We start from the raw sequence: 27890 nt of genomic DNA, 5'->3' as shown, positions 1-27890 counted from the left end.
GTGATTTCCATCTGTTTCTATGACACTACCAGGGAATCTCAGGTTACTTCAAAGGAGATCAGAAATTCCCAAATAAAATTAATTTAGATCCACAAATCTTACATATATAGTTACATATGCCAGATATAAATATATACCTACATGCACATAGTACTTCTGGAAGAGGCAACGTCAGGAAATTACTAAGGTAATTGCATACTAAGATCCTAGAAGGGTAAAATGATCACAAATTATAATATGTATCATAAACTAGATTAGAACTAATCATGGAAAATAAAAGTCCACTCGATTTACACAAAGTCACAAATTTGGATCATGAAAAAGAAAAAGGGTTTGGGGGGTAAGTCAACGAAGTTATTTTTGAAGTAGATGATTTTGTGGATGAATTACTAGCAACCCAATAGGACACAAATCTCGTTGGATGACTGATTCATTTGATTCTCTTTTTTATCTCTAAATTATGTTACATGCCTGTCTGTAAATGGAGAAGCTCTTCATCCTGCATCTCAATAAAAGTATTAAAGACATCTTTGCTATAATGGAGTCAACTCACAATCAATACCTGTATTCATAATATTACACACACATACAGGTCAAGGGTTAAGAAAATGTTTTCAGTGCAACTGTAATCAACCGACCCTCCTGCAATTAGGCTGTTTGCTGACTCCTTGGGGACATTTATTGGGAGGGGTCCAAGGACCCCTCTTAGACTCAAATCATGTGACCGAGTGCAAAATTCCTTTGCTTAAAATACGCCACTTCTCCACCTTCAGATTAAGGCGGTGATTAAGAGCGTGGATCTGCCACTTCCTAACTCTATAACTGTAGGAAAGTTTCTCATCCACTCCCTGCCTCAGTTTGTCTGTAAAAAGGAGAAAACAGTACTTGCCCCACACAAGTGTTGAAAGGATGAAATAAGTTAGTAAGGATAAAGTGCTTAGTACGGTGCACACAGTAAACATTCAATAAGTATAAGCTCTTATCATTCTTTATTATTCAACTTGTCAGAGGTTCCCCAAGCTAGAGGCCACTGCAGAACTCTAGATCACTCATCAATTTATGATCATGTTGACTTTTTAAAATGTATTTTAATTTTATATAATATTATATGATACTATCTCAGTGTTAACTTTTTATGCGTTAAATGTTCGGTATTGAACATACATAATTCAACTAGATCTGCAGATTAAGTGGCATATTTGTTCCCTATACATCCTGAAAAGTTTGGAATTGGTGGAAATTGCATTGACTGGGTATCTGGACATGCACTGGAGGATCTCCCACTAATGTCCTGCGAGGTCGTGGCTGAGTCATTTCACCCATCCAAATACCAGATTTCTTCCTATAACAAAGGTTTGGACTAGGTGAACTCTAAGAACCCTTTTATCCTAAGAACCAGAGTATTATGAAGCTGACATCCTCCTTGATTTTCTGAGTTGTGACAGCATCATCTGTCTGAAGAAACCAATCAGTGTGAAATTGAAGAATCCTAACCAGTAAATTTCCTAGATCCAGCCTCTCTCAGGATAGCACATAACAAAATGCTAGGATGAACTATTATGTAAAATTCACATAAAAATGACCACATATGCCACTTTTATTGGGAAATTACAGGGCAAATGTGAATCTAATATCTACTGATGAATTATTCAACTATATTTCAGTCAGCCTGGCTGACTGGATGACAGAGTATGAGTATTTTTCAAGCACTCATAGAAAACTCCTGAACTCTCTTGACTGTTGGCCTGAAGGTTATTTCTGGTGAAGAATGGACACCTGAATGTATAAGAAGGGACACCCTTTCTCTAGGAATCGGAAAGGACATCATTATGGGATGCCCCAGGGGTTCATTTGAAACCCTTTAAATATACATCTTGGGGAAAGAAGACTTTATCCTGACTGGATAGCTAACCTGGAAAATAACTTCCAAGACAGAGAACAGTGAGGTCATACACAGAGGGCGTGAAAGGCTTAGGAAAAGAGTAAAGCAAGCCCCAAGAAATGGAAACTGTTGAGTCCAGGGGAGTTTGAGAAGCCATAGGAGACTGAAACAGAGATTTATTCACATGTTGATGATATATGCGTGATTTGGAGGAAGTCAGAGAGAAAGATGACTGATTTCTCAGCAAACACATTTTAAAATGCACATGTTCTAAACCTAACTTGCTATCTATAAATGCCAGCCATAGCCATGATTAACTAGTAGAGACGCAGAGGGTGGTAGGCATGGGTTCTTCCCACTCTGGCACTGGGAGGCTTTCAGTCACTCCAAAGTCCCCACTGCCTAAATAGTTACAAGTTTGTAGCAGCAAATATACACAATATTACCAAATGTAACAGCTTTAAAAATCATCCATTTGGCCAAGGCCGGTGAATTCTGTTTGCACCGGTTTCTCTTTTTGGAAGAGATCAAAATGTTGCCTCTCACAGTCCTTTGACTGAAGGAGAAATCAGAGGAAACCTGGATGGTCCACAGCAAGTTACCGTTTCCCACTGAAATAAACACATTCCTTTGACTCCCCTCCAGCCATGGAGCCCTGGCCAACATCTCACAATACAAAGTCGAGACTGGCTTCCAGTAGGAACACAGCAACTGCTAATCCCCATTAGCACACCCGACAGTGTCCACCACACCCCCATAAAGATGCATTTTCTAGTAACTAATAAAAACTGGTCCTGAAGACAATAGACTCGCGCTCATCCAAATACCCGTTGGCATATTACAAATTAACACCTTGTAAAGCAACCCAATTAAAAAGTATGCCCATACACACAGTCTCACCCACCAAAACATACATCTGCCTTTCCAAATATTATGCAACGCTGGATTCTAAATGGGTCTTAATTTCTAAAAAGCCTACAGGCACGGATATAAATTCTCAGTTCTTATGGCTGTGGCCGCCCTATGCACTCTTCCCAGTAGTGGACACAAACGTTAATGTACTTATTATTACTTAAGGACACAAAAATAAAGAAGGTAGAATTTTTCGCTTTCCCCTTCTAAGGTTCTCCCCAGAGCTGCCAGATGAACGCCCACGCCACCTTCTCCCACCAAAGGTGGATCCCGCTAACAGGAGACTGGATCGTGACCACAGCGCGTCTGTGCCCAGCTCTGGGGAAAGCCTCATCTTAGCAAGTGGCCCTCGGCTCGTCCCGCAGATCGGCCCAGTACGCGGAGGCCGCGCCGTTTCACCATTAATGTTCCTGAAGGACAATAGCTCATCAAGCCCCACCGAAAGCCCCGGACCCGTCGCGGAGCCTGGGCTGGCGGGGGATGAGGCTGAGCGACTCCTCCTAGAGGTGGTTATGTGGAGAAGGAGCAATCCCTTCTCCCTCCTCCTCCTCCCCCCGCTACTATCCGCGGCCCAGAGAACTGCCGCTTGCCGCCATTGACACGCACAGATAGAACCCAAAGAAAGGCAAAGAGTCCTGCCCGGCACCGGCGCCGCGCGGGCCGAACCTGCGCCCGGGGAGGGGCGCGCAGAGGGCACCGGGCGCCCTGAACAGGCGGCGCAGCACCAGGTGAGCCCGCCATGGCGATGGCATTATTGTTTAGGGTGCTCCGGGGTCTGGAAACACAACGCGCCGCCGGGGCAGTGCAGGGGCCGGAGAGAACCACCTCTGCCTCTCCCCCGAGCCCCTGCGGGCGCACCCCTGATAGCCAACCCACCCCCTGCAAAAACAAATTCTTAAATCCAGCCGCCTAACTTGCTTCCTTGGGCGATAAAGAGGGGGCTACTAAAGAAGTGGTCAAATTCCTGCGGCCAGCGAGGGGCCGGGGGCGTCGAGGGTAATGAGAGGAGGAGGAGGGATGCGGGGTTCAGCAGCGGGCCCCAGGCGAGGCTGGACCCGGAGGAAGCGGAGGGCTCCTGGGAATGCGGAGTTTCAGGCGCAGAAGCGGGAGGAGGGTGGCGCCTGGCCGCCGAGGGGCACGGGGCGATGGGTGGGGGACTGCGCAGGGCCCGAGGGAGCCCGGGGAGGGCCTCTCGGGGTCCTCTGAGGGTGCCCGGGCAGGGCGCCGGCGGCTCCAAGCTGACAATGGAGGGGGCGCGGAGCAGCCGGGCGGAGGGAAGGGACCCGAGTCCGGGGGCGGGCCGCGCCGGGGAAGGTCAGGCCGGGGACGCCGGGCGGCGGGGCGAGGGCTGGGGGTTGCTGTGCGGATACCCGGGCGCCGCGGGCGGGCGTGCGCCCCGGGGCCGGTGCGGAAGAGGGCGCGGGGCCGGGCACTCCCCTTCGGTTCCCTTTCCGGGGCGCCCGGTGCCTACGCGCGCTGCGCTTTCACCGGGAAATGGCGGCCCCGCCGTGGCTCGCCTGGGCAGTCTGGCTCCCGCTTTGCGCGGGAAAAAATAATAATAATAGAAATAACGAAAAAGGGAATAAAAGTAAACTGGCTGCGGCGCAGGAAAGGGCTCTGCCGGGCGCCGGACGCCGTGCGTATCACTCGCGGGGCGCGGCGGTTGGGGACCAGCCCTGCCTCCCCCGGCTCCCAGCCTGCCGCCCCGGCGCACCTCAGCCCCAAGCCGGATCGCCCGTGGGTGTCCTCCCCCGCCTTTCCTCGGGGGGGCGCCCTCAGTTCTTGCCCTCTTTGTTCCTTACAACAATGGCCAAAGGGGCATTGGTTCCCCAAGGGCCAAACGAGCGTCCTCCAGGAGTTTACCGTCACGTGCAGTGGACCACCGTGGGCCTGACTGAGGCCTGGTCCTTGCCAGGGTTTTTTGGCAACGGCCCTGGATAAGTGAAGGGATGAAAGGGGCGAGAAGAAATGGGCTGAGAAACCAAAGTGCGGGGCCCTGAGTGTTTGAGGGGATGCGATGGGAACCGCGGCTCCGTTGCCCTAATTTTAAGGGCATTTCCCCTATCACAGCAGCGCTGGGACTGAGGTGTCCGTCCAGCCTCTGTCCACCTCAGAGGAATTCAAAACAAGGGCCCAGTTCTAAGCCCCACAGACCCCAGGATCCCCTAGGGACGATCAATGCACTACGGCAAATGATTTCCTCACTTTGCTCATTTGTGTTTGTTTTGAAATCCAATTGTCCCCTCACTGGGCTGCACAGTTGCTACTGAAACGGTTCAATAGGTGAGAGAAAAAGAAAACATTAAGAGGGAGAACATGTCTTCGTGTGTGTTGTTTTGAACCACAAACTAAGCTACACATAATTCTCAATCCGTTTTAAAACACTTCTTATTTTCAGACTAAATGTTCAGAGCTCCAAGATTTGGAAGCATGCTGGTGATTTTTAGAATTGTTTTAGCCTAAAATTATATATAAATAAACGAAGGCACTGCCCGGTGGAAAAGTTTATCTCCCATCGCATAATTCACATCTTCATAACCCCTCTTTCCTGTAGCCAAATTTCCTTTTAAAACATGCCCAGTTCTCCTCTTCTCTGATTTTTCCTACCCTACCACAGTTACACCTCACCTGGATCCATTAATTGTCAGACTTTACACATTATTAGTGGTTTCCTCTATATCAAAACTCCATAAAAGAATTTACCTCCTTGAATCCAGAATGTCCTGAGGATTCTGACCCTACTCCCTCACCGTTCCATCTTCTGTCTGGTTCCCAGGATTTTTAAGGCGCCTCTGGTCTGCCGTTTCTCAGTGGGTGGGACACCCTGCTAGCTATTGTTTGAGACAACCACATCTGTTTTCACTGCCTCCTGCCAGCAGAACAGGAGGTGAATCCCGTCTTAGGCAACTTTAAATGAAAGGTATCTGTAACTTGTTACCAGGGAGGGATGTGCAAAAATTCAGCCAACTTCCCTAAGAAATTTTCAACCTTAAGAAATAACCTCCAAGTTAGATGCCGTCTTGGTAAATGGAAAGTATATTGCACAGAGATTAACAAAGAACTTGTGGTTAGAGATCATTCAACAAACACTTATTGAGCACCAGTTCTTTTGCTGTTTGTTTTGTTGTTTTGAGATAGGGGTTCTCGCTGCATTGCTCGGACTGGTCTCGAAATCCTGGGTTCAAGGGGTCCTCCTGTCTCAGCCTCCTGAGTATACACCAATTCTTAAACACCTCTAGATAGGGAAAGAAACGAAATAAAATATAAAGAAGTCATTGGGCCCTTCTCTCATAAAGCTTACAACCCCCAGCCCAGGAGATAAAATATACATGCAGGTAAAACGAGGTAAAAAGTGATTTTGGCAAGCTAATGGGAAAACAGGTACTTTCATATACTGCTGACGTGTGTAAATTGATATAACCAATTGGGAGAGCAGTTTGGCACTATAAAATTAATAATGTGCACATTCTGTGACCCACCATTCCATTTCTCAGTATGTCACCCAAAGAAGCAGGCAGCCACGAACTCAGCATGTATAAGGATGTTCATTGCAATTTTGGTCGTTTTGAAGTAGAAAACAGCCTAACAGCCATCAACAGGGAATGGCCAAATAAACTCTGGTGCATCTGTCTTCTGGAATATTATGCAGCAGTTCAAAAAAATGAAGCAGATCTATATATACTGAGACAGGAAAGATCACCAAGATATACTATTAATGAAAAAAGCAAATTGCAGAACAGTACATACTACATGGTACTATTGATATAAAAACAAAATAAAATTATAAATTTCTATAAGTAAAAATGCATACAAAATGGACAGAAAAAGTGTAGAAGATGCCCACTAAGAGAGACAAGAACTAGAGAAATTGTCAAGAAGGGCTTTAGCCGTATCATTATTAATACCCATCCATAACTTTGTTATAATATTTGAAGTTCTGTAATTTGTTTTTTTGTTTGTTTTGTTTTGTTTTGTTGAGATGAAGTCTCGCTCTGTTGTCCAGGCTGGAGTGCATTGGCACAATCTCAGCTCACTGCAACCTCCGTCTCCCAGGCTCAAGCAATCCTCCTGCCTCAGCCTCCCTAGTAGCTGGTACTACAAGCTTGTGTCACCACGTCTGGCTTATTTTTTGTATTTTAGTAGAGATGGAGTTTCACCATGTTGCCAGGGTGGTCTCAAACTGCTGAGCCCAGGCAATCCGCCCACCTCAGCCTCCCAAAGTGCTGGGATTACAGGCGTGTGCCACTGTGCCCAGCCAAGTTGTGTAATTTGAATTAATGTATGCCTTGCTTGGATAACTAAATACAAGTAATAATTTTAAAGTGATTGATAATATGTAATGATAATACGTAATTAATAATACGTAACGATATACACAAAAAAACAACAACAGTTTGTAAAGGGAAAAGAGGGTTTTGGACTTGAAGGGAGGGTGTTGGGCTAGGCTTTGTAGAGAACGTGGCAGGATTTGGATGCAGAAGGGTAAGGGAGCAAGACAGGTGGAAGGAAGCTGGATGTAGATGCTGTGTTCCAGCTAGTCCTCGTTCTTCAACATGATTATGAGATTCCCTTGCAAGGCTGAGAGTCCTGGCCTGGTCTACCCTGCCAAGTTTCAGGTTGAAGGGTGAACTAAAAGAACCCTCACAATTTTTTTCACTGCAATTTAAGTCTGTGACTGTCTTAAATTCTATATATAGAAGAAAGAGAAAAACGAACCAGTAGAGAAGTATATGAGTTCCAATATGGTATTGAAAGATCATGTTTTTAAAAGGAATGTAGTGAAATCTTGAAGAGAGAATTTTTTTCCCCAATATACACTGGGATGTATATTGGGAATTAGGTTGGAGGGAAAGATAAGTGTTTGGGAGGATAATTCATTTCCCCCAAAAAATCACAAAAGAGACCTTTTGAAACAAAGTTTTTAAGGCTGGTTTCATTTATTCATATACTGGTTAAAGGAATATTTATTGAATATCAACTGTGACCTAACACTATGCTAGGTGGCATCTGGGGGTAAAACATGCAACAGCGTGTCGGAACAATAGCCCAGTTGCAGCAATTGGGGTAAGGGAGCTGGTTCTAGTCTGGTCTCACAGGCCATGGACAAGTCATTCAATGAGCACGTTCCTTTCCAAGCCATTCCTTTCATTGTAGCTACATTTGGGGGGTGGGGGTGGGGGTGGGAGAATGCTAAATGATTGATCACTCAAGTCCCTTTCAGTCTTAGGTTATGATTTTGTGAAATCCTGTGATTTCCAACATTGCAATGACTATGAATTACCAGGCAGATGGAATTTGGAAACTACAGGATTAGACCGAGGGGATCTGACAGTGCCCAGCCTTGGGAAAAGCAAAACTATTTGCTGTCATGAGGGTTCTCAGCAGATGATGTGGCTCTCAGGGTTTTTCTAGAGTTAAACTTTCATTATTACCCCTTTACACACACACAACCTCAAACACCGTAATAATTGTAGCAGTTGGTTTTGAAATAGAGGGACAAAGAGGCAGAAATATGCCCAAGAAAATGTCAGACTGCATTTCATGAAAATAGTTCTCTATAGTGATTTCTTTTGTGGAAATAAATCACAGTAGTTAATGTTTATTAAATGTCTGCTACCTGCCAGGTACTCTTCAAGCACCTTACATGTATTAACTCATTTAATCCTGACAGCAGCCCTGTAAGTAGGTACTGTTACTACACCCATCTCAGGAAAAAGAAATGGGGGGGTGGTGAGGAAGAACATGCCCAAAGTCACCACACAAGGGACTCCAAGCCAGGCAGCCTGACTCCAAAGCCCTATATCCTTATGCCCACGTGGTAAGAGCAAGGAGCTGCTAGCTTTCCAATGATTCTCAGCTTAACATTTGTGTAGGCAAATTTTTATTTTCAAAACTTATTTGTCTCACTACTTTATCCGACTATGACAAATGAAAGAAAGAATATGAGACTGAGCCACAGAACTCTGTACTTTAAACTGTCTTGTCACAAAGTATTAAATAAGATAAATTTGGTGGTTTCTCTGAAGCCCTTACTGTTCATTTATCCATCTCGCCATCCATCATACTTTGCCCGATTTATTTGACTGGCATTGCCAATTTGGACTTGGAATGGAGTAAGTAATTCAAGTCAAAAATCTTATGCTTTGATAGAAATGTGTGTGGTAGTATGCATAGACCACCAGTGTACAGACATTTACTCCAGCTGACTCTGAGATGTCAGAAGGGTTAGATACACTGACCACATTTTTTCACTCAAAGTTACAACACATGATCTGGCCAAAGATTTAGGGGTTGTTTCTGGATATGAAAGGCGGTCCTGATGATAAGAGTTTAGATGCCTAAATTTGGGATATTTCTATGACAACAGGATAAAAGCAGAACAAGATAAAATCAAACTTACCCTGGAACCCAGGCCCCGTGCTGTCTGGGCTGGCACTGCCAATGATATATATATACACACAGAATTTTGTAACTTGTATTTTGTGCTCCTGCCTTCGCTGCTCAATAAGACCATTAAAAGTAAACAGTGGTGGTGGAGCACAAAGAGGCAAACCCCAATAGCTTATACAATATGCAACATAAATGTTTAGGTCAGGTGGTAATTCACTGGGTTGCTCATCCGAGTGGTAAACTTCCAAACTGAGCTTTCTTGCAGAATTTCAATGAAGTGATCATTGACTTAAGTCCCCCGCCAACAACCCTATCACCACTGAACTGAATTTTCACCTCAGCTGTTCCATAGTAAACACTGTAGATTATTGTTTTGGGGTGAAGAAAAAGCAGTCCTAGATATAAAATCAAGCAGATTTTTTCAGGTCCAGTTTTTCTTTTCTGTGGTTATCCTGGGTGAAGAAATAGCGACTTCAAAGTGAATGTGACTTACTTATCCTGGCTGCTCCATTGCTGTGAATGTAAGTGACAGGTGCGGCTCAGAGCGAGTCTATTTTGAGCAGCTTACAGGTTGGAGAGGACCTCAGAGGTGAGCTGGTGCAAGGGCTCTCAGGTGGGGCTCCACAGAGCCCAATGCTCCTTGGATGCCCAAGGCAGGAAAGGTGGGGACCAAGCGTTGAAGTTCCCAGGCACTTGCCCACTCCACCCAGGACAGCTCCCCTTGCATCTTTTTTATATAGTAGAGCCTAATTTCTAGTTTGTTTTTTTTTTTTTTTTTTTTTTTGAGACAGAGTCTCACTGTTGTCACCCAGACTGGAGCGCAGTGGCGCAGTCTTGGCTCACTGCAACCTCTGCCTCCTGGGTTCATGGTTTTCCTGCCTCAGCTTCCTAAGTAGCTGGGATTACAGACGTGTGCCACCACACCACCTGGCTAACACTTGTATATTTAGTAGAGACAGGGTTTAACCATGTTGGCCAGGCTCGTCTCGAACTCCTGACCTTAAGTGATCCTCCTGCCTCAGCCTCCCAAAGTGCTGGGATTACAGGCGTGAGTCACCGCGCCTGGCCTCCTACAAATTTTTGTTAAAGCAAAAGGGGAGCCCTGAAAGGCCTACCGATTTGCCTACAGGCCACAGCTAGTCACAGCCGAACTGGAGGCTCCCTCCCCGTGGTCCACTGCACCTTCCATTCTACCACCTTGATGCCCCCTTGAGCTTTGGCAGGTTTCACCCACAGAGAGGATGGTGTGGTGTGGCCAGTGGCAGGTTACCCCCATAGAGAGGATGGTGTGGTGTGGCCAGTGGCAGGTTTCACCCACAGAGAGGATGGTGTGGTGTGGCCAGTGGCAGGTTACCCGCACAGAGAGGACGGTGTGGTGTGGCCAGTGGCAGGTTTCACCCACAGAGAGGATGGTGTGGTGTGGCCAGTGGCAGGTTACCCCCATAGAGAGGATGGTGTGGTGTGGCCAGTGGCAGGTTTCACCCGCAGAGAGGATGGTGTGGTGTGGTGTGGCCAGTGGTAGCCCTTAGCTGAAGCAGCTAATACACCATGCTGGGGCCCAGGAGCTACAGGGTACCCATACATGCATAACCAGGGAGCAACACTGCCTGTCAACAGCACAGAACACAGAACTGCAGCAAAAGACCCAAGCCACTTTTCCCCACAGTGCAGCCACTGCCTGAGGACTGACAGCAACACCAGGTGGGGTGGTTCACGACGGTAATCCCAGCAGTTTGGGAGGCTGAGGCAGGCAGATCACTTGAGCTCAGGAGTTGGAGACCAGCCTGGCCAACCTGGTGAAACCCCATCTCTACTAAAAATACAAAAATTAGTGGGGCACAGTGGTGGGTGCCTGTAAACCCAGCTACTTGGGAGGCTGAGGCAGGAGAATCGCTTGAACCAGGGAGGCAGAGGTTGCAGTGAACCGAGACTGCACCACTGCACTCCAGCCTGGGTGACAGAGCCAGACTCTCTTAAAAAAAAAAAAAAAAAGAAAAGAAAAAGAAAAAAGGACAGACAGCAAGCAAAACTGGGTAGGGAGGTGCAGGCAAAGGAAGGGATGGAGGAAGAGGGGTTCCAGAGCAGTCTGTTGTTCTAGTTTTGAGAGCAGACAACTGGCCCCACTGATGTACTCAGTTGCTCAGCAAACATGGATGTCTCTGGGAGCCCCTGGTGGATTAGGCACACCAAGGCGTACAGCCCACCTGCTGTCTGTTACTGGAACATTCACCCTAGCCCCTAAGAGCACTCCTGCATACCCCCGCTCCCATCAGGGATGCTCATCTTGGCCCAGACAAAGCCAGTGCCCTGCTCAGAGAAGTAAAGAAGGCGCTGCTTATAACAATAAACTGCATTGCTAATTTGGATCTGTTAGATTTGCAGAAAACAAGATAGTTTGCCCACTGTTATACTTGATAAAGAACTTATTTAAATTATAAGAAAATATTGGTCAAGCTGGTCTCAGTGGCTCATGCCTATAATCTCAGCACTTTGGGAGACTAAAGTGGGAGTACTATTTGAACTTAGGATGTCAAGGCTGCAGTGAGCTATGATTGGGCCAGTGCACTCCAGCCTGGATGATAGAGACTCTGTCAAAAAAAAAAAAAAAGAAAGAAAGGAAAAAGAAAATATTGGTTTAAAGAAACCAGACTACTTTGTCTTTTTATGAAGGCTGTCAGCATGTTAAATAAAGTTTATTCTTTCTCCCCAAAAGCAATTTATTCAATAAGAGCACGTGCTAAGGATTTTTCTTTCTTTCCCCTCCTCCCTTCCGAGATCCCAGTATAATTTTAAATATTGTTTATGGGAATCCCACTCTTCCTATTTGTCAAGCCTCAAAGAACAAAAAGACAAGAAGAGACCAGGCTGGACCCAGTGAGGGTGTTTTTGTTTTGTTTTCTGTGAATGAATAGACTCAGGAAGGCAAACTGGTTCATTTTCTGGTTGACTTTCTTTAGGAATGCATTGCTAACTCAGATTCAAAGAAAACTAAAATTATTTTTATTCATTTCTCATCCAAGTACTACAGGTGGCCAAACATATTTTTATTAGAAAATAGCATAAGGCTAATAATAAAGAAACAAACTACGTTATAGATCAACAACTGCTGCTTTTCTCTTTTTTTAAAACAACCATAACTCAGGTTCAACAGAGACAACAAAACATGTTAAAATGTCTTAGTAGCCTGCAGTAGCAACAGAAATCCTAAATCAACCCCTTAAACCCTCCTACCCCTTGTCCCCAGCTCCTCTAGAGTGACCATACATGTTCTGCCTCCGAATGACAAAGAATGTGCCGGCAGTTGAACTTCCCGCTCCATGACGTGATTTGAAATACTTTTTGAAAAGAGAATGATTTGTTATCCAATAGTATAATTTAAATAAATTGGATTAATGCTTGGTTCTAATATTCATGGTTGGTTAATTTGGTTAATTTGATCTGCGTGTCATTTTGATGAAATTGCATTTGATATAGCCCTTTACGTTATAAATTGTTAATGTGCTTTAACATATATGACGATAAAATTATTGACTATTCTCATTCACTTAAAGATGGCCTTGAAAGAAAATGGTTTGGAAAGTATTATACTATAATGATTTGCCCTTGGAGTTCATAAATGGAAGTGTAATAGAGCCAGTGATTTAGCTTGTATTACTGAAAATGGTTTTTACAGCTACAAAATAATGCTAACAAACTATTATTATTTTAATACAGCACTTGCCATACTGGGTAGGGTAACATACCAAACTACAGTCAAAATCTATTAGATTTTTTTCATACCCTTTAAAATATATTTCAGTGTATAGTTAATATATTTATATTGAATCCCCTCCTTTCCTACCTAGTTTTGTTTTATTTCATCTCAATTTATTCTCCCAAAGGATTATTCTGAACTGACAAAGATGCTTCATTGCAGTGTCTCCATCACTTTTCATAAATATTTACAATATAAAATATTCTGAAGCACAATACCACAGATTAGGGAAATATCATAGGGGATAAAAATGAATAAATTGAATAAATTTCAGCAATTTTAAAACAGTACACGAGTCCATTAGGGATGACATTGTGAATTTCATGTTCATGAAAACAATGTTTAAAGGTTTTTTTAAATTTCAATTCCATCATTAAAAAGCTCTAAGATCTCTTATTTCTAGATTTAAAATAATGTATGATGAAAGCATTTTGATTTGCATACTTCTGAAGAGAATGATCTCGAAAGAGTGCTTTAAAATAAGCTGACTTGTGATTTTAGATCCTTTGTCGAGGTGATTCATCGGTGCGACCGAACCCTACCTTTGACACCCTGGCCTGTAATTATAGCTCCCAATCCTCACATTACTTGACTGCTCTCTCTTTTTCAAAGCCTCCTTGCAGAAGCTTGACTATAGAAAAAAATGGTCATTTAAGTCAGGATGCTGTTGTATGTTCTCACCCGTAGTGGGAGCTAAACTATGAGGGTACAAAGGCATCAGAATGACATAATAGACTTTGGGGACTCAGGGGAAAGGTGGGAAGGAGGTGAAGGATAAAAGACTACAAATTAAGTTCAGTGCACCAAAATCTCACAAATCACCACTGAAGAGCCTACTCATGTAACCAAATACCAATAAAAAAAATTAACAAAAGCAAAATAAACAAACAAATAGATAAATAAATAAATCAGGACTCTGGAGGTGTCTAATGGCCCACCTTGCTGGTTGGTAGAGGGTTTGTTGCAGCCCTCCACAGTTTACAAAATAAAAATAAAAATGTGGAGAAGTTGAGGTGTAAAATATGGCTCACTGTTTATCAGCTCCTTATACTTGAAAAAGAAAGTATTTGAATAAAAAGAAAATATTGGTCTAAACAAACCAGACTATTTTGTCTTTTGATGAAGGCCATCAGGGTGTTAAATAAAGTTCCCTGTTTCTCACCAAAAGCAACTCATTCAATAAGGGCATGTGCTGAGGGGTTTCCTTTCTTTCCTCTCCTCCCGTCTGGGATCACAGTATAATTTTAAATATTGTTTATAGGAACCTCATATGCTGCAGTTGTGCAAATACAGACACACTGAGTTGGATTCTATTCTATTAAGGAGGCTTTATCCTCTCTTGATGCAAAATTTTATATTCTTCAATTATCTCAAGACCGGTTAGTTTTCAGTGACTCACCTGGTGATGAAGGTGATCTTAATTTTTTAACATGACATTATTACTCAATTATAAAACAGTTGAGCTGCTTCTCCTCAGCAGCATACTCATTTCGGGCTGATCCACAAATGAGTTTTGTTAAAACGTTAAAGTAAAATAACATTCTCAGTTTCCAGTTCAAAATGATGGACTGAGCACACATACTTTCCTTCAAACCCCTCCTCTCCAGGGCCACAGAAATAATGGTAAAGAAGTACAAATAAAAGAAACAATAACAAAGGGGTAGGGGCTAGTGTTGTTAGTCAACAGCAGGTGGGAGATTTCAAGAAATTTCCAGAAGACTGAAAGTGCATAAGAACATATGCACATCACAGGGGAAGCCACAACTGAGAGTAAAAGCAAGAGGGAACTGCAGCGAAGGTGGGGAGGGTGAGAAGTGGGGACTCATTGAAGGTCTGTTTCCGGGACAGCTCCGTGAATTGTCCTTTCTCGCTCCTTTACTACTAGAAGAGTTTCCAGCAGTTTGGTATTTAGCCCTTAAGCTAATAATCTGAGAGTTCTTCTCTAAAGCAATCAAACAACTACAAGAGGCTGGGCATGGTGGCTCATGCCTGTAATCCCAGTATTTTGGGAGGCCGAGGCAGGCAGATCACCTGAGGTCAGGAGTTCGAGACCAGACTGTCCCACATGGTGAAACCCTGTCTCTTCTAAAAATACAAAAATTAGCCAGGCATGGTGGCAGGCTCCTGTAATCCCAGCTATTCAGGAGGCTGAGGCAGGGAGAATTGCTTGAATCCGGGGGACGGAGGTTGCAATGAGCCAAGATTGTGCCACTGCACCCCAACCTGGGTGACAGAACAAGACTCCATCTCAAAAAAAAAAAAAAAAAAAAAATTAAAAAACTACAAGGCACACGTAGAATTTCTAGGATAAATATCACACCACAAAATAAAGCTCCCCACTCATTCTGGCATTTGGGGGTCCTCAGTTCCTAACTGGACACCCTAAAGCCATGCCTGCTGATATGGTTTGTCTGTGTCCTCATCCACATCTCAACTTGAATTGTATCTCCCAGAATTCCCACATGTTGTGGGAGGGACCCAGGGGGAAGTAATTGAATCATGGGGGCCGGACTTTCCTATGCTATTCTCCTGATAGTGAATAAGTCTCACGAGATCTGATGGGTTTATCAGGGGTTTCTGCTTTTGCTTTCTCATTTTTCTCTTGCTGCTGCCATGTAAGAGTGTCTTTTGCCTCCCGCCATGATTCTGAGGCCTCTGCAGCCATGTGGAACTGTGAGTCTAATGAAACCTCTTTTTGTCCCCAGTTTTGTGTGTGTATTCATCAGCAGTGTGAAAATGAACTAATACAACTAACTAGTTCCTAACTGGACACCCTAAAGCCATGCCTGCTAATTGGCATGCCCTGCACACACACCCAGAGGTCCCAAACAGGAAGCATGCTCACCAAACAATGGTTGAAGAATTGAAGAAAGCTATTCTATCTGCCTGTAATCATCAACCTTGTCCTTCATTCTTTTTTTTTTTTTTTTTTTTTTTTGAGACAGAGTCTCACTTTCTCGCCCAGGCTGGAGCACTTGAAAAAGGATCGTTGCAGTGGCAGGACCTTGGCTCACTGCAGCCTCCACCTCCCAGGTTCAAGTGATTCTCCTGCCTCAGCCTCCCGAGTAGCTGGGATTACAGGCATGCGCCACCATGCCCAGCCAATTTTTGTATTTTTAATAGAGGCAGGGTTTTGCCATGTTGGCCAGCTGGTCTCGAACTCCTGACCTCAAGTTATCTGCCCACCTCTGCCTCCCAAAGTGCTGGGATTACAGGCATAAGCCACCACGCCTGGCCTTGTCCTTCATTCTTAAATGCAAACGCGTAACCAAAGATCACCAGACGTTTAAGAAAAGCCTACATGAAAGTAAAGGATGAAAATCAATCAGTCAATATAACAACTGCCTGATAAAATAATGTAGAGGACAGAAGATAAATTTAACACATTCTAACTAGTTTCAGAGAGATTTGAAGACATGGTACAAGCATAAAAGTACAGGATGCTGTAAAAAAGGAATAATCTGAGAACAAAAAGAGCTCTTGGAAATTAAAAATATGATTACCAAAATTAGATAATGACTGAAGAAAAAATAGAAGAAAAAAGATAAGAGACTTGGACTATTAATCCAGGAGATCCAATACCTGGTTTACAGGAATCTCAGTAAGAGACAAAGAAAGGGGGTATAGAGAGAAATAAAGAAATTGGCAGTGGGTTGAGTGGGGAGGGATAATCAGAGACATAATGGAAAAAAAATTCCATGTTATAAAAGTCTAAGTTTTCAGGTTGAACCAAGTTATTGACAAATGCTGAGCAGGATGAAGGCAACTTGGCAATGACTTCAAAATATTGAAGCAAAATGATTTTGACACTAAAAATGATAATACTCTACTAAATTATAACCTAAAGATCGTTCAAGTAAGATAGTTCTGTTTCTGAAAGAAAGCAAAGTTAACCCCGTCTCTACTAAAAAATACAAAAAACTAGCCGGGCGATGTGGCGGGCACCTGTAGTCCCAGCTACGTGGGAGGCTGAGGCAGGAGAATGGCATGAACCCAGGAGGCGGAGCTTGCAGTGAGCTGAGATCCGGCCACTGCACTCCAGCCTGGGTGGCAGAGTGAGACTCCGTCTCAAAAAAAAAAAAAAAAAAAACAAAGTTTAGGCCAGATGTGGTGGCTTATGCCTTTAATGCCAGCACTTTGGGAGGCTGAGGTGGGAGGATCACTTGAGGCCAAGAGTTCACAGGCGAGAGGATCACTTGAGGCCAGGAGTTCAAGACCAGCCTGGGCAACATAGTGAGACCCCATCTCTACAGAAAAATTAGCTGGGTGTGGTGCACACCTATAGTCCTAGCTATTCAGGAGGCTGAGGTAGAGGATTGCTTGAGCCCAGGAGGTCAAAGCTGCCGTGAGCCGTGATTATACCACTGTACTCCAGCTTGGGTGACAGAGCAAGACTCTGTCTCAGAAAAAGAAAAAAAGAAAGAAAACAAAGTTTACTTCCTGTCCTGTTTCTGAAGAGTTATATCAGGTGGATACCAACAAAACAAGGGAGAAAACCAAGAAAGAGGAAGTCATAGGGCCAAGGATGAACCGAGAAGATAGGTCCCAGAAAGACCAGTCCCAGGAGGACCGCTGGCTAAAACAACACCCATTCCAAACTAGAGCTGGAGGTCAGAGGGCTTTGAGAATAACCCCTCTGCAAACGGTTCTCTGGGAAGAACAGGGTCTCTACAAAGAACAATATGATTGAGAAGCTGAGTGATTTTGAGGACATGGTAAAGGAACATCTTTTGTCAACACGGAAAAATATGGTCCACGTTCCTATTAGTGGATTCTGTATTTGTGAATTTGCCTACATGCTAAAATGTGTTCGGAACCCCCAAATCAATACTTGCGGCACTTTCATGGTCATTCTAGGACATGCATGTGCACAGAGCAGCAAAACATCTTAGTCGCCACGAGCATACCTTCCCAGCTGAGGTCGCACCGCGTGACTGTCTTCTTGTTTCAGCTCACACTGCAACCAAGTGCCCTTTCCATGCCCTATTTAGTGCTATGTTTTTCGCATGTTTGTGCTTTTTGTTGGTGATTTTGCTGTTTAGAATGGCCCCCAGCTGTGGTGCTGAAATGATGTCTAGCATTCCTAAGTGCAAGAAGGCCATGATGTGCAAGCTTCCTTCAGGCACGTGTTACAGTGCTGTTGGCCGGGAGCTCAATGTTAATGAGTCAACAGTATCTATTAAACAAGGTGTCTTAGAACACAAATACACATAAAACAAGGTTAAGTATCGGTTAGCTGATGAAATGTTGTGACCAGAGTTTTGTAGGAGCCTAACCCTGTATTTCCCCTAGGAGCAATTTTTCAGTTTTTGCTAATTCTGTGTTTCTGACTACTCTATAGAACATAACTACTCCCACATATTGAGAATCAACTATAGTTAATAACTTCAGGGTTAGAGAGGAAGCTATACAAGAAAGACGTGGTCCAAATGTGAAGCCCCAGAAAACATGGAATGCTTTTGAACATCAGGTTTTCAGAAAAAAAAAAAATCATCTTGACATGAGGACTCAAGGATTCCAATGCTGGACCACAAAGAGGAAACTGTGATGCTAGCATCACACTTGATTCTGCAGAGAATATTTACAAATGTGATAAGCACTATACTCAGTTCTGCGGGGAACAATATTTAGAAAGTCTTAACCATGTAAATGGAGTTCAACTTTCAAAATAAATCTAGAGTCATAATGTGAATGATTTTATTGTGATTATAGAATAAAATATATATGTTATGAACTAGGACGATAGCAAATATAGAAGACAGAAGTAGAGCTTAGGGAGGTGATGTAGAGAGGAGAGGACCAGGGAAAGATTAGGGTGCTCATATCCTCGTCTCATATGATGATGACATGAGAGATAATCCCCAAAGTTGATGAAGTCAGAAACAGAGATTGGAGTATACAGTATTACTTCAAGTTTCCAAGGCAATCAGTGGAGGAAATAAAACTGAAAAAATAACTGTCAACAATTGAAAAGGGAGGAGGAAGGTGGATTAAGGTCTCATCCTTCTTCAGCACAGATAGAGACTGTCTAAAAATGAAAATAGATCAAGAAGTGGAGGTATAAGCATGAGAGTTTTGGAGGCAGCCACCAGAACTGAAATTAACCCTTGTCGCCTGTACTTGTCTCTCTAAATGAGATCAGTGAGTGAGAAACTGTTGCTCTTCATTTTATGCATTTTGGTTCCTTTTTGCTTTTTTCTTTTTTTTTTTTTTTTTTTTTTTTTACTCTGCAAATATTCCTTGGGTTTAAAGATACACTCAAAATATTTAAATAATTTCTTTAACTTTCTTATTTTCCTTGCTTCGGGGTAACCTTGAGCAAGTCACAAGTATAGGTTTAAGCTTGTTGGTGGTGGGCCCTCACATAGAAATTCCCTCACTTTCTCAGAGTTCTTAGTGTCTCTAGCATGTTCTTGATACCACTAGGGCAGAGGAAATGCCTGCCTGTTCCATTTATGAAGTGTTTAGGCCCAGACAACTTAATAAGTATTCATGTTCTAACATTATACTAGCCATTTGGGAAAATAATACACATTAATTAAAAGGAAAAAGTATTTTTATTCTGTTCTTAAATAACCACAATGAATTACAAATACAATGCGTACAGCTGTTGGGCACTGCACAGATACCCAGACCTTGGAGTCAGATTGGACACTACCACCCTCATTTTCTGTTCTGTATTGAGTTTCACCCAAAACTTACTTTTAATCACAGCAACAGCCAAAAACCCAGCTTTGAAAGAAAAAAAAAGGGCATCACCGAAAGGAACATAGTGCACCCTACTATTGAAACTGAACCGTCGGGAGCTGGTAGTGGTGGGGTCCCACAGAGGCCAACTATGGCTGTATTCAAGGGAAAGCTGAAACCTTCCTGCAGTGCTTCTGCACAGTTTGGGAACCATGGCTCTAACATCTATTTGAAACTTCATTTGGGTCTGTCAGGCAACTTCACTGGAAAATATTGGAGGACAAGGGTCATGTAAATTTAACAACATCTAATATAGTTTCTTGTTCAATAATAAATGCTCCATAAATACTGTCTTACATTGAATCTATGATGGTATCGATTGCAAGATGCATACTGACTTCTAGAGACAGTAAAATGTTAAAAAATAAAAGTGCATCATAAAATCAGTGAAATACGGTAGTTATTTGAATAGTCTGGTGTGAGTGTATTGCCCGTGTCTGAGTCAATGCTGCAATTTCATATTTACCCGGTGTTATATATAAAAATCTAACCTGTCGGTGTTGTTATGGGCTTAAAAGCCAAACCTAAAAATAAATCCTGAAACAACAGAGTCTGAATATGCCCTCTTTCCCAGCACACACAAGACCAACGACGTGCTTCCAGTTGCTGTGCTCCTGGGGGTTGGGGGGAACGAGCCAGGACCCCCACATTCTCCCTCTTCTTCTCTGAGTCTGGAGTTTTACCTTCCTGTTTCTCACCGTTAACATGCTTGAAATGCTCTGATCCTCTCTATGAGTAATTATAAGAATGTTTACCGTGGTCTTTCTGCTATGAAAGGACAGGTACATTGCAGATCCAGGGTTTGTCTGGTTTCCTCTATATCCCACATGCGTCTGGGAAGATGGGGCCATCTGAACAGAGCCGCGTGGCCTCCAGGGATTGCCCACACGGTGTCTCTGAGCACACCAAGAGCTGCATCCAGCCATATTCGCTCTCCAAATGTGTAAACTTAGTATATCATAGTCCTTAAGTTTTGCCTAATCAGAGCGAAATTGTCTTATAGCGGAAAATTTGTTTCCTTCAGGCTAATACTTAAATGTAAACATTAAGTATTCTCCTGAAGGAAACAAATTTTCACCTTGCGGTGGTTCTTTTTAGACAGTAGGCCTACACCAAGACTCCAATTCCCAGGATGTGGATAAAAACCCATTCAAGTTTTTGACTCCTGACTTCCCAAGACGGAATAGAGTTGGAGGAAAGGGTGGCCTGGGAAAGAAGGAAGTTCAGGGTTATAAGTTATCATAACTCCAGGCATAATCCAGCACAGGCTTTTGGGGAGAGGTGGTCTTTAGAAAGCAGGGTCTTCTCTGGAGTGGCCCCAGAGGCTCAGCACTTCCTGCCGTCAGTGGGCTCTGATAGATGTAACATGTCAGCTCCATCAGCCCCTCCTTGCTTCCCCTAGGGATTCCTGGATGTGCTCTAATTCTTACTGTCTGTGTGCAGGGCCCTCACAGCCCTGAGTCCCCAGGAGGGCCTGGGAGATAGGTGCCTGGCTGCTTAAATTCTGCACAAGACCTAAAAAGATGGGTTTGGCAGGCATGGAGAACTCTCCAGTCCTGCTTAAAATACATGCGTAAGTCAATCCGTCTCACACTTAGAATTCAGATGGAGCTGCATCCCCTACCCAGGGGGATTTCCTCTAAGGCCCTCACCTAGAGGGAAGTCTGGAAGCCACGGAGAGAAAACCTTGTTATAAAGTACCATGTTCGGGATGATTCTTACATTTAGGGACTTTTTTACAATGTGCAGGTGGTATGTTTCTCTACTTGTTCCTACTTTGATTTTCCTTATGTGGCTATTTTATCTTCCTGAGTGTTGGGTTTTGTTTGTTTTTGAGACGGAGTTTCACTGTTGTTGCCCAGACAGGAGCGCAGTGGTGCATCTCGGCTCACTGCAACCTCCACCTCCCGGGTTCAAGTGATTCTTTTGCCTCAGCCTCCAGAGTAGCTGGGATTACAGGCACCCGCCACCACACCGGGCTAATATTTTGTATTTTTAGTGGAGTTGGGGTTTCATCATGTTGGCCAGGCTCAAACTCCTGACCTCAGGTGATCCACCCACCTTGGCCTCCCAAAGTTTAGGGATTACAGGCGTGAGCCACCACGCCTGGCCTCTTCATGAGTGTTTTAGGCATCTGTGCCCTGAAGTCACTTGCTTTTTTTCTACTCCTCTTCCTAAGTTCCAATTTTTAGGGCAATTTGTGACTTCTCTTGACAGCTAATAGTGGGAAAGTCCCTAGATGGCTTTATCCTGCACACCTAGTCATTCTCTGGCTGCTTTGAGGAAAGTGTGTGTGTGCGCGTGTGCGTGTCTGTGTGTGTGCACGTGCACGGGGGTGTCCCTGCCCTTGTGATGTTTGTACGTCATGCAGCATTCTCTGGTGGAAGCATGGTAGGGAGGGATTAAGACCAGCCAGCACACACCATATTCACAGAGCACATCCACCCTGTGATGGGCTTTTCAGGTGGTTTTCTTGACAACCAGACTTACTAATCATCCTCCAATCCCACTTACCATTAACTGAGAAAAGCACATAATTGGCTTAGGAGAGTCACTAATGCACCTTCATGAGCCTGTGTAGGCTCTTAAGTCTTTAGAACCGACTGCTTACAGAGCCTAAGCTTCTCTACCAAAATCGTTGAAAACTGCCTTTCAGAAACATCAGGATGTTTAAGAGCAGAACAACTGTAAGGATGTTAGCCACCTCCCCTGTTTTACAGATGAGGCCGCTGAGGTCCAAACAAATAACATATGAAGCTCAAATAACTACAGTCATGCATCACTTAACGAAAGGGGTACATTCTGAGAAATGCATCGTTAGGTGATTTTGTCATTGTGCAAACAGCATAGAGTGGACTTCACAAACCTAGATGGTACAGCCTCCTGCACACCTGGGCTATAATCATATGATCTGTTGCTTCTGGGTTACAAACCTGCTCAACATGTTACCATACTGAATACTGCAGGCAATGGTAACACAATGATAAGCTTTTGTGTCTCTAAACTTAGAAAAGGGACAGTAAAATAGAGTATAAGATGTAAACAGTAGTACACATGTATAGGGCACTTGCCATGAATAGAGCCTGCAGGACTAGAAGTACTCCGGCTGAGTCAGTGAGTGAGTGGTGAGTGAATGTGAAGGCCTGGGACATTATTGTCCACTAGTGTAGACTTTTTTTTTTTTTTTATCCTCATGAGATTTTATTTTTATTACACAAAGAAAATTATAATGAATAATGTAATTTGAAAAGCCCAAACAATAATAACAGTGAGGAGGGAAGATGGAGTAAAAAAGACAAAACGTAACTTGAAAGGGATTTTTGAAAAATGTCGTAATATTATCCACATCCTCTTTGTTTATTAATAATGTTGCTGAAGACAGCTGTGTTTTGTAATCAAGCATTGTATCAATTTGAGTAACTAATACTAAGAAATGCTAATAACTTGATTGTTGCATCAATCATTTTTGTCAAATTAGCATAGCCATGCCCATACTCTGTGTTCACTAAAGCAGTATAGATACTACCAAAACCATCATCCAGTGCCTAAAGGATAAACATGAGATATTGACAGAGTGAATCTTCATTCAATATCTTCTTCTTCTATTTTGGTATGCTCTAGGGCATGTACCTCTCTTTCAGGTAGTAACCCATATTCATTTAGGAAAGACTCCACATCCCCAGCAAAAAATTCTTCAGCAAACTGATCAGCAACACTAATAAAATTGCTTATGAGTTCCCCACCTTTATAGATGAGCAGTGTAGGAAGTACATCTAAGGAAAAGCGGTCCCCAGCACCTGTATTCGAAGCTTTTATTTTACAAAACTTAACTATAGGGTATTCTGCTGCAAGACATGTTAAACTACTGTTTAGAGCATCACAGCCCTTAATACCATCTTCCGTACATGTAAGCTATACTACATTTAAAAGACAATATTTTCCTTAATAATAAATTAGCCTTATCCAATAATAAATTAACCTTAGCTTACTGTAATATTTTTACTTTATAAACTTTTTAACCTTTTTAAACTTTTTGACTCTTGTAATAACACAGCTTAAAACACAAATACATTGTACAGCTACACATATTTTCCTTCTTTATAGGCTTACTTTATAGGCATTTTTCTATTAAAAACTTTTTTTAACTTTTTAAACTTTTGTTAAAAAAAAATAATAAGACACATACACATTAGCCTAGGCCTACATAGAGTCAGGGTCATCAATAACACTGTCTTCCACCTTCACGTCTTGTCCACTGGAAAGTCTTTAGGGACAATAACATGCATGGAGCTGTCATCTCCTATAATAATAATACCTCCTTCTGGAATACCTCCTGAAGGACCTGTTTGAGGCTGGTTTACAGGTAACTTTCTTTTCAATAAGTAGAAGGAGTACAGCAACATAGTCATTTGTTGTCAAGTATTATATACTATACGTAATTATATGTGCTAGACTTTTATATGACTGGCAGCACAGTAGGTTTGTTTACATCAATGTCACCACAAACACATGAGTAAGGCATTGTGCTATGCCGTTAGGATGTCACTAGGTTGGCCGGGTGCTGTGGCTCACACTTGTAATCCCACCACTTTGGGAGGCTGAGGAGGATGGATCACTTGAGGTCAGGAGTTCGAGACCAGCCTGGCCAACATGGTGAAACCTCATCTCTACTAAAAATACAAAAATTAGCCAGGCGTGGTGGTGCACGCCGATAGTCCCAGCTACTTGGGAGGCTGAGGCAGGAGAATCGCTTGAACCCGAGAGACAGAAGTTGCAATGAGCCGAGATCATACCACTGCACTCCACCCTGGTAACAGAGCAAGACTCCTTCTCAAACAACAACAAAAAAGATGTCACTAGGTCATAGGAATTTTTCAGTTCCGTTATGATCTTATGGGACCACCGTCATATGTGCGGTCATTGTGGGGTGCTTGACTGTAGTTATGTAGAAGTGGCACTATGCCCAGCACTTCCTGTTCTCCAGTCCTGGGCTCTTTCCACTATAGCAAGAGGACCTCCATTTAGAGCACCACAACCCAGCTAGCAATGCTGTCTGTTTTCCCTCTTTCCTGCCACAGTGCTCACAGCAGGCCGTCCATACGTTTACCTAACCCATAGTTGCTTGCTTCCTCAAAGAGAAAACCCCTACAAGTGGATTTATGAGAGTGGCAGCCACAGACAGCAGCAGCACAGCAAATGTGGGAGATCTTGTTTCTTCCAGATGAAGAAACAACAACGTGATAAAACAACATGACAGCATTGTCTGATCCCTGGGCCTTGTGGTCAAAGAGATAATAGTCTAAGGCACTTCTCTCATCTTTGCTTGTACCTAACTGATGAATAGCTACATCCTTTGGTGGCAAAACGACATATAAAATATAAAATAGGGTAGTAGTAAATACATATGAGCATTTTAAATAATGTATATGAAGTATATACTAAAATGCTCCAAACGAATCATTCACCTCAGAGACAGGTGAGTGTTGAGAAAGGGGTTTGTTGCTAATTTCAGAGCTTTAGTATAGTCTCCTTGGTCATAATGGAGTTATCAGATGCTTTAGAAAATTGAAATCTGTTCACTCTTTCACCTAGATTAAGTAAATCCCGGTTTTGTATCTATTTCATATTAGCCAAGCATTCATTTAGTACCTTCTTCTGTCATATGTTTAGCAACTTCCTTGGACCCTCCTTCCTTTGCCATCTTGCCTGTTGGTATGATGACCTAACCAGGATCAATGGATAGAACCAACTTCAGTTTGTTCCTGACTTTCTCATTTTTCATCTCCAGAGGAAACAGCCCCTGAGAACGCCATTGACCTTGGGGAAGAGAGCTTTGATATATTAACACATTTCCTAGAAAATGTCATTTTCCTTTTCTTTGCTCCTGACCGTTTGTCCCTTGTAATTTGCTTTTACTTACTGAAGATTATATTCCATTTGTCGGTTACAATACTCTGTCAACCAGCAGATCGAGCCCACCCAAGATCTACTACAATTTTCTAGATTGCAGGTAGGCTTACAAATACTCTGTCCAGGAATATGTAATCATTTTATCTTCACACAAAGATAGCTTCCTTAAGCAACAGTGAATATTTGTCTCTTAATTCCTTGTGCTGAATTCACCTCTTTGTGCTGACTGTGAAGTTTCTCCCCAAAATCAACCTGGATTCCCCATTCCAAGGAACAGAAACTCAGGCTGCATTATGGCTTTTCATTTGCTATGTTTGCATACCACACATATTCAGTAAAACTGCCTCTTCTGGCCTGTTTCCATTTCTTTTTTTTTTTTTTTTTTTTGAGACGGAGCCTCGCTCTGTGGCCCGGGCTGGAGTGCAGTGGCCGGATCTCAGCTCACTGCAAGCTCCGCCTCCCGTGTTTACGCCATTCTCCTGCCTCAGCCTCCCGAGTAGCTGGGACTACAGGCGCCCGCCACCTCGCCCGTCTAGTTTTTTGTATTTTTTAGTAGAGACGGGGTTTCACGGTGTTAGCCAGGATGGTCTCGATCTCCTGACCTCGTGATCCACCCGTCTCGGCCTCCCAAAGTGCTGGGATTACAGGCTTGAGCCACCGCGCCCGGCCGCCTGTTTCCATTTCTAAGAGTGCTACATTACTGCATGATTTAGAAAAGTGTCTGAGAAATACGCATCAGCTCTCAGTTATGTCTGTCAAACCTGGCTGATACGGTTTGGCTGTGTCCCCACCCAAATCTCATCTTGAATTGTAGCTCCCATAATTCCCACGTGTTGTGGGAGGGACCCGGTGGGACATGATTGAATCATGGGGTGGTTTCCCCCGTATGTTCTCGTGGTAGTGAATAAGTCTCACGAAATCTGATGGTTTTATAAGGGGTTTCCCCTCTCACCTGGCTCTCATTCTGTCTCATCTGCTGCCATATAAGACATGCCTTTCACCTTCCACTATGAATGTGAGGCTTCCCCAGCCACGTGGAAGTGTGAGTCCATGAAACCTCTTTTTATTTATAAATTACCCAGTCTTGGGTATGTCTTTATTAGCAGTGTGAGAACAGACTAACACACTAACCATTATAATGGGCAAAGTCATATAAGCCAAGAGGTATTGTATTAGTTTTCTTATTGTTGCTGGAACAAATTACCCCAAACTTAGTGATTTAAAACAATACAAATTTATTCTCTTATAGTTCAGGGGTCAGAAGTCCAAAATTAGTCTTACTGGGCTAAAGCCACGGTATCAGCAGGACTAATTCCTTCTGGTGGCTTTGAGGGGAAAATCCTTTTCCTTCTGTTCTCACGTCTCTTACTGCCCACTCTGACCCCCTGCCTCTGTCTTCTAAGGACGCTGGCAATTACATTAGCCCCACCCAGATAATCCAAGATAACCTCCCCATCTCAAGACCCTTAGCTTAATCCCATCTGCAAAGTCTCTGTCATATAAGATAACAGTCACAGGTTCTGGGGATGAGGAAATGGACATCTTTGGGGGTCATTGTTCAGCTGACCACAGGATCGAGACCAGTTTTCTGTGGCCTTTCCTCTTGAGGTCGGGCTGCCTTGGTGGGGGAGGGATGTTTGTGGGTGAGCTTGCCCATGCCCTTCAGAGACCCCATGCCTGACTCCGTGCCTCCTGCACCTGCAGTGGCAGCCAGGTTTCAGCCGCCTCCCTGGGGCAGTCAGAGATGTCACAGTGGTACCCAAGGGCCATGCCACTGTGCCCAAGATGTTTGCCAACTACCCTTCCTCAACTCTGTCTTCTTTCGCTTTTTGCTTTTCAGCATTGTGTTAGTGCCGGGAGGCCACTGTGTCAGCAAGCTGAGAGGGAAACTGAGGCAAGATGTCGGGCCGGAGCGGGAAGAAGAAAATGTCCAAGCTGTCCCGTTCAGCCAGGGCAGGTGTCATCTTTCCAGTGGGGAGGCTAATGCGTTATCTGAAGAAAGGGACGTTCAAGTACCGAATCAGCGTGGGCGCCCCTGTCTACATGGCGGCAGTCATTGAGTACCTGGCAGGTAATGAGGACACGCAAAGGAGACTGCCTGCTCCCAGGTCCCCACCCTCCCTTGGGTCCCCCTCTCAGGCTGGGGAGGGATGCTCCAAATTGCCTTGTGCCTGGCTCAAGGCTACTGCGGGTGGTGACAGGGTTGCAACTGGCCTGCTTGGCTAAAATCAACTTCTGCAGACTTTAGGGGAGAGAAAAGCGCATAGGAAGGACAGGTGATCAGCATGGAAAGCA

General features: G+C 43.7%; 1 protein-coding gene across 1 annotated transcript in view; it reads left to right on the top strand.

Annotated features, from left to right (window-relative positions):
* The first annotated feature begins 3255 nt into the window (after window positions 1–3255).
* Window positions 3256–27890, top strand: part of LOC104661975 (core histone macro-H2A.2) — a 63878-nt gene continuing 39243 nt past the window's right edge. Inside the window, exons 1-2 of the mRNA XM_010362834.2 lie at window positions 3256–3522; window positions 27436–27666. Of these exons, the coding sequence (XP_010361136.1) occupies window positions 27495–27666 (172 nt within the window). The 5' untranslated portion in view covers window positions 3256–3522; window positions 27436–27494. The remainder of the gene's footprint in view (window positions 3523–27435; window positions 27667–27890) is intronic.

Source organism: Rhinopithecus roxellana, chromosome 11 (assembly GCF_007565055.1).
Source record: "Rhinopithecus roxellana isolate Shanxi Qingling chromosome 11, ASM756505v1, whole genome shotgun sequence".
Lineage (NCBI taxonomy): Eukaryota > Metazoa > Chordata > Mammalia > Primates > Cercopithecidae > Rhinopithecus > Rhinopithecus roxellana.
This window is presented reverse-complemented; position numbering and strand designations above follow the sequence as displayed.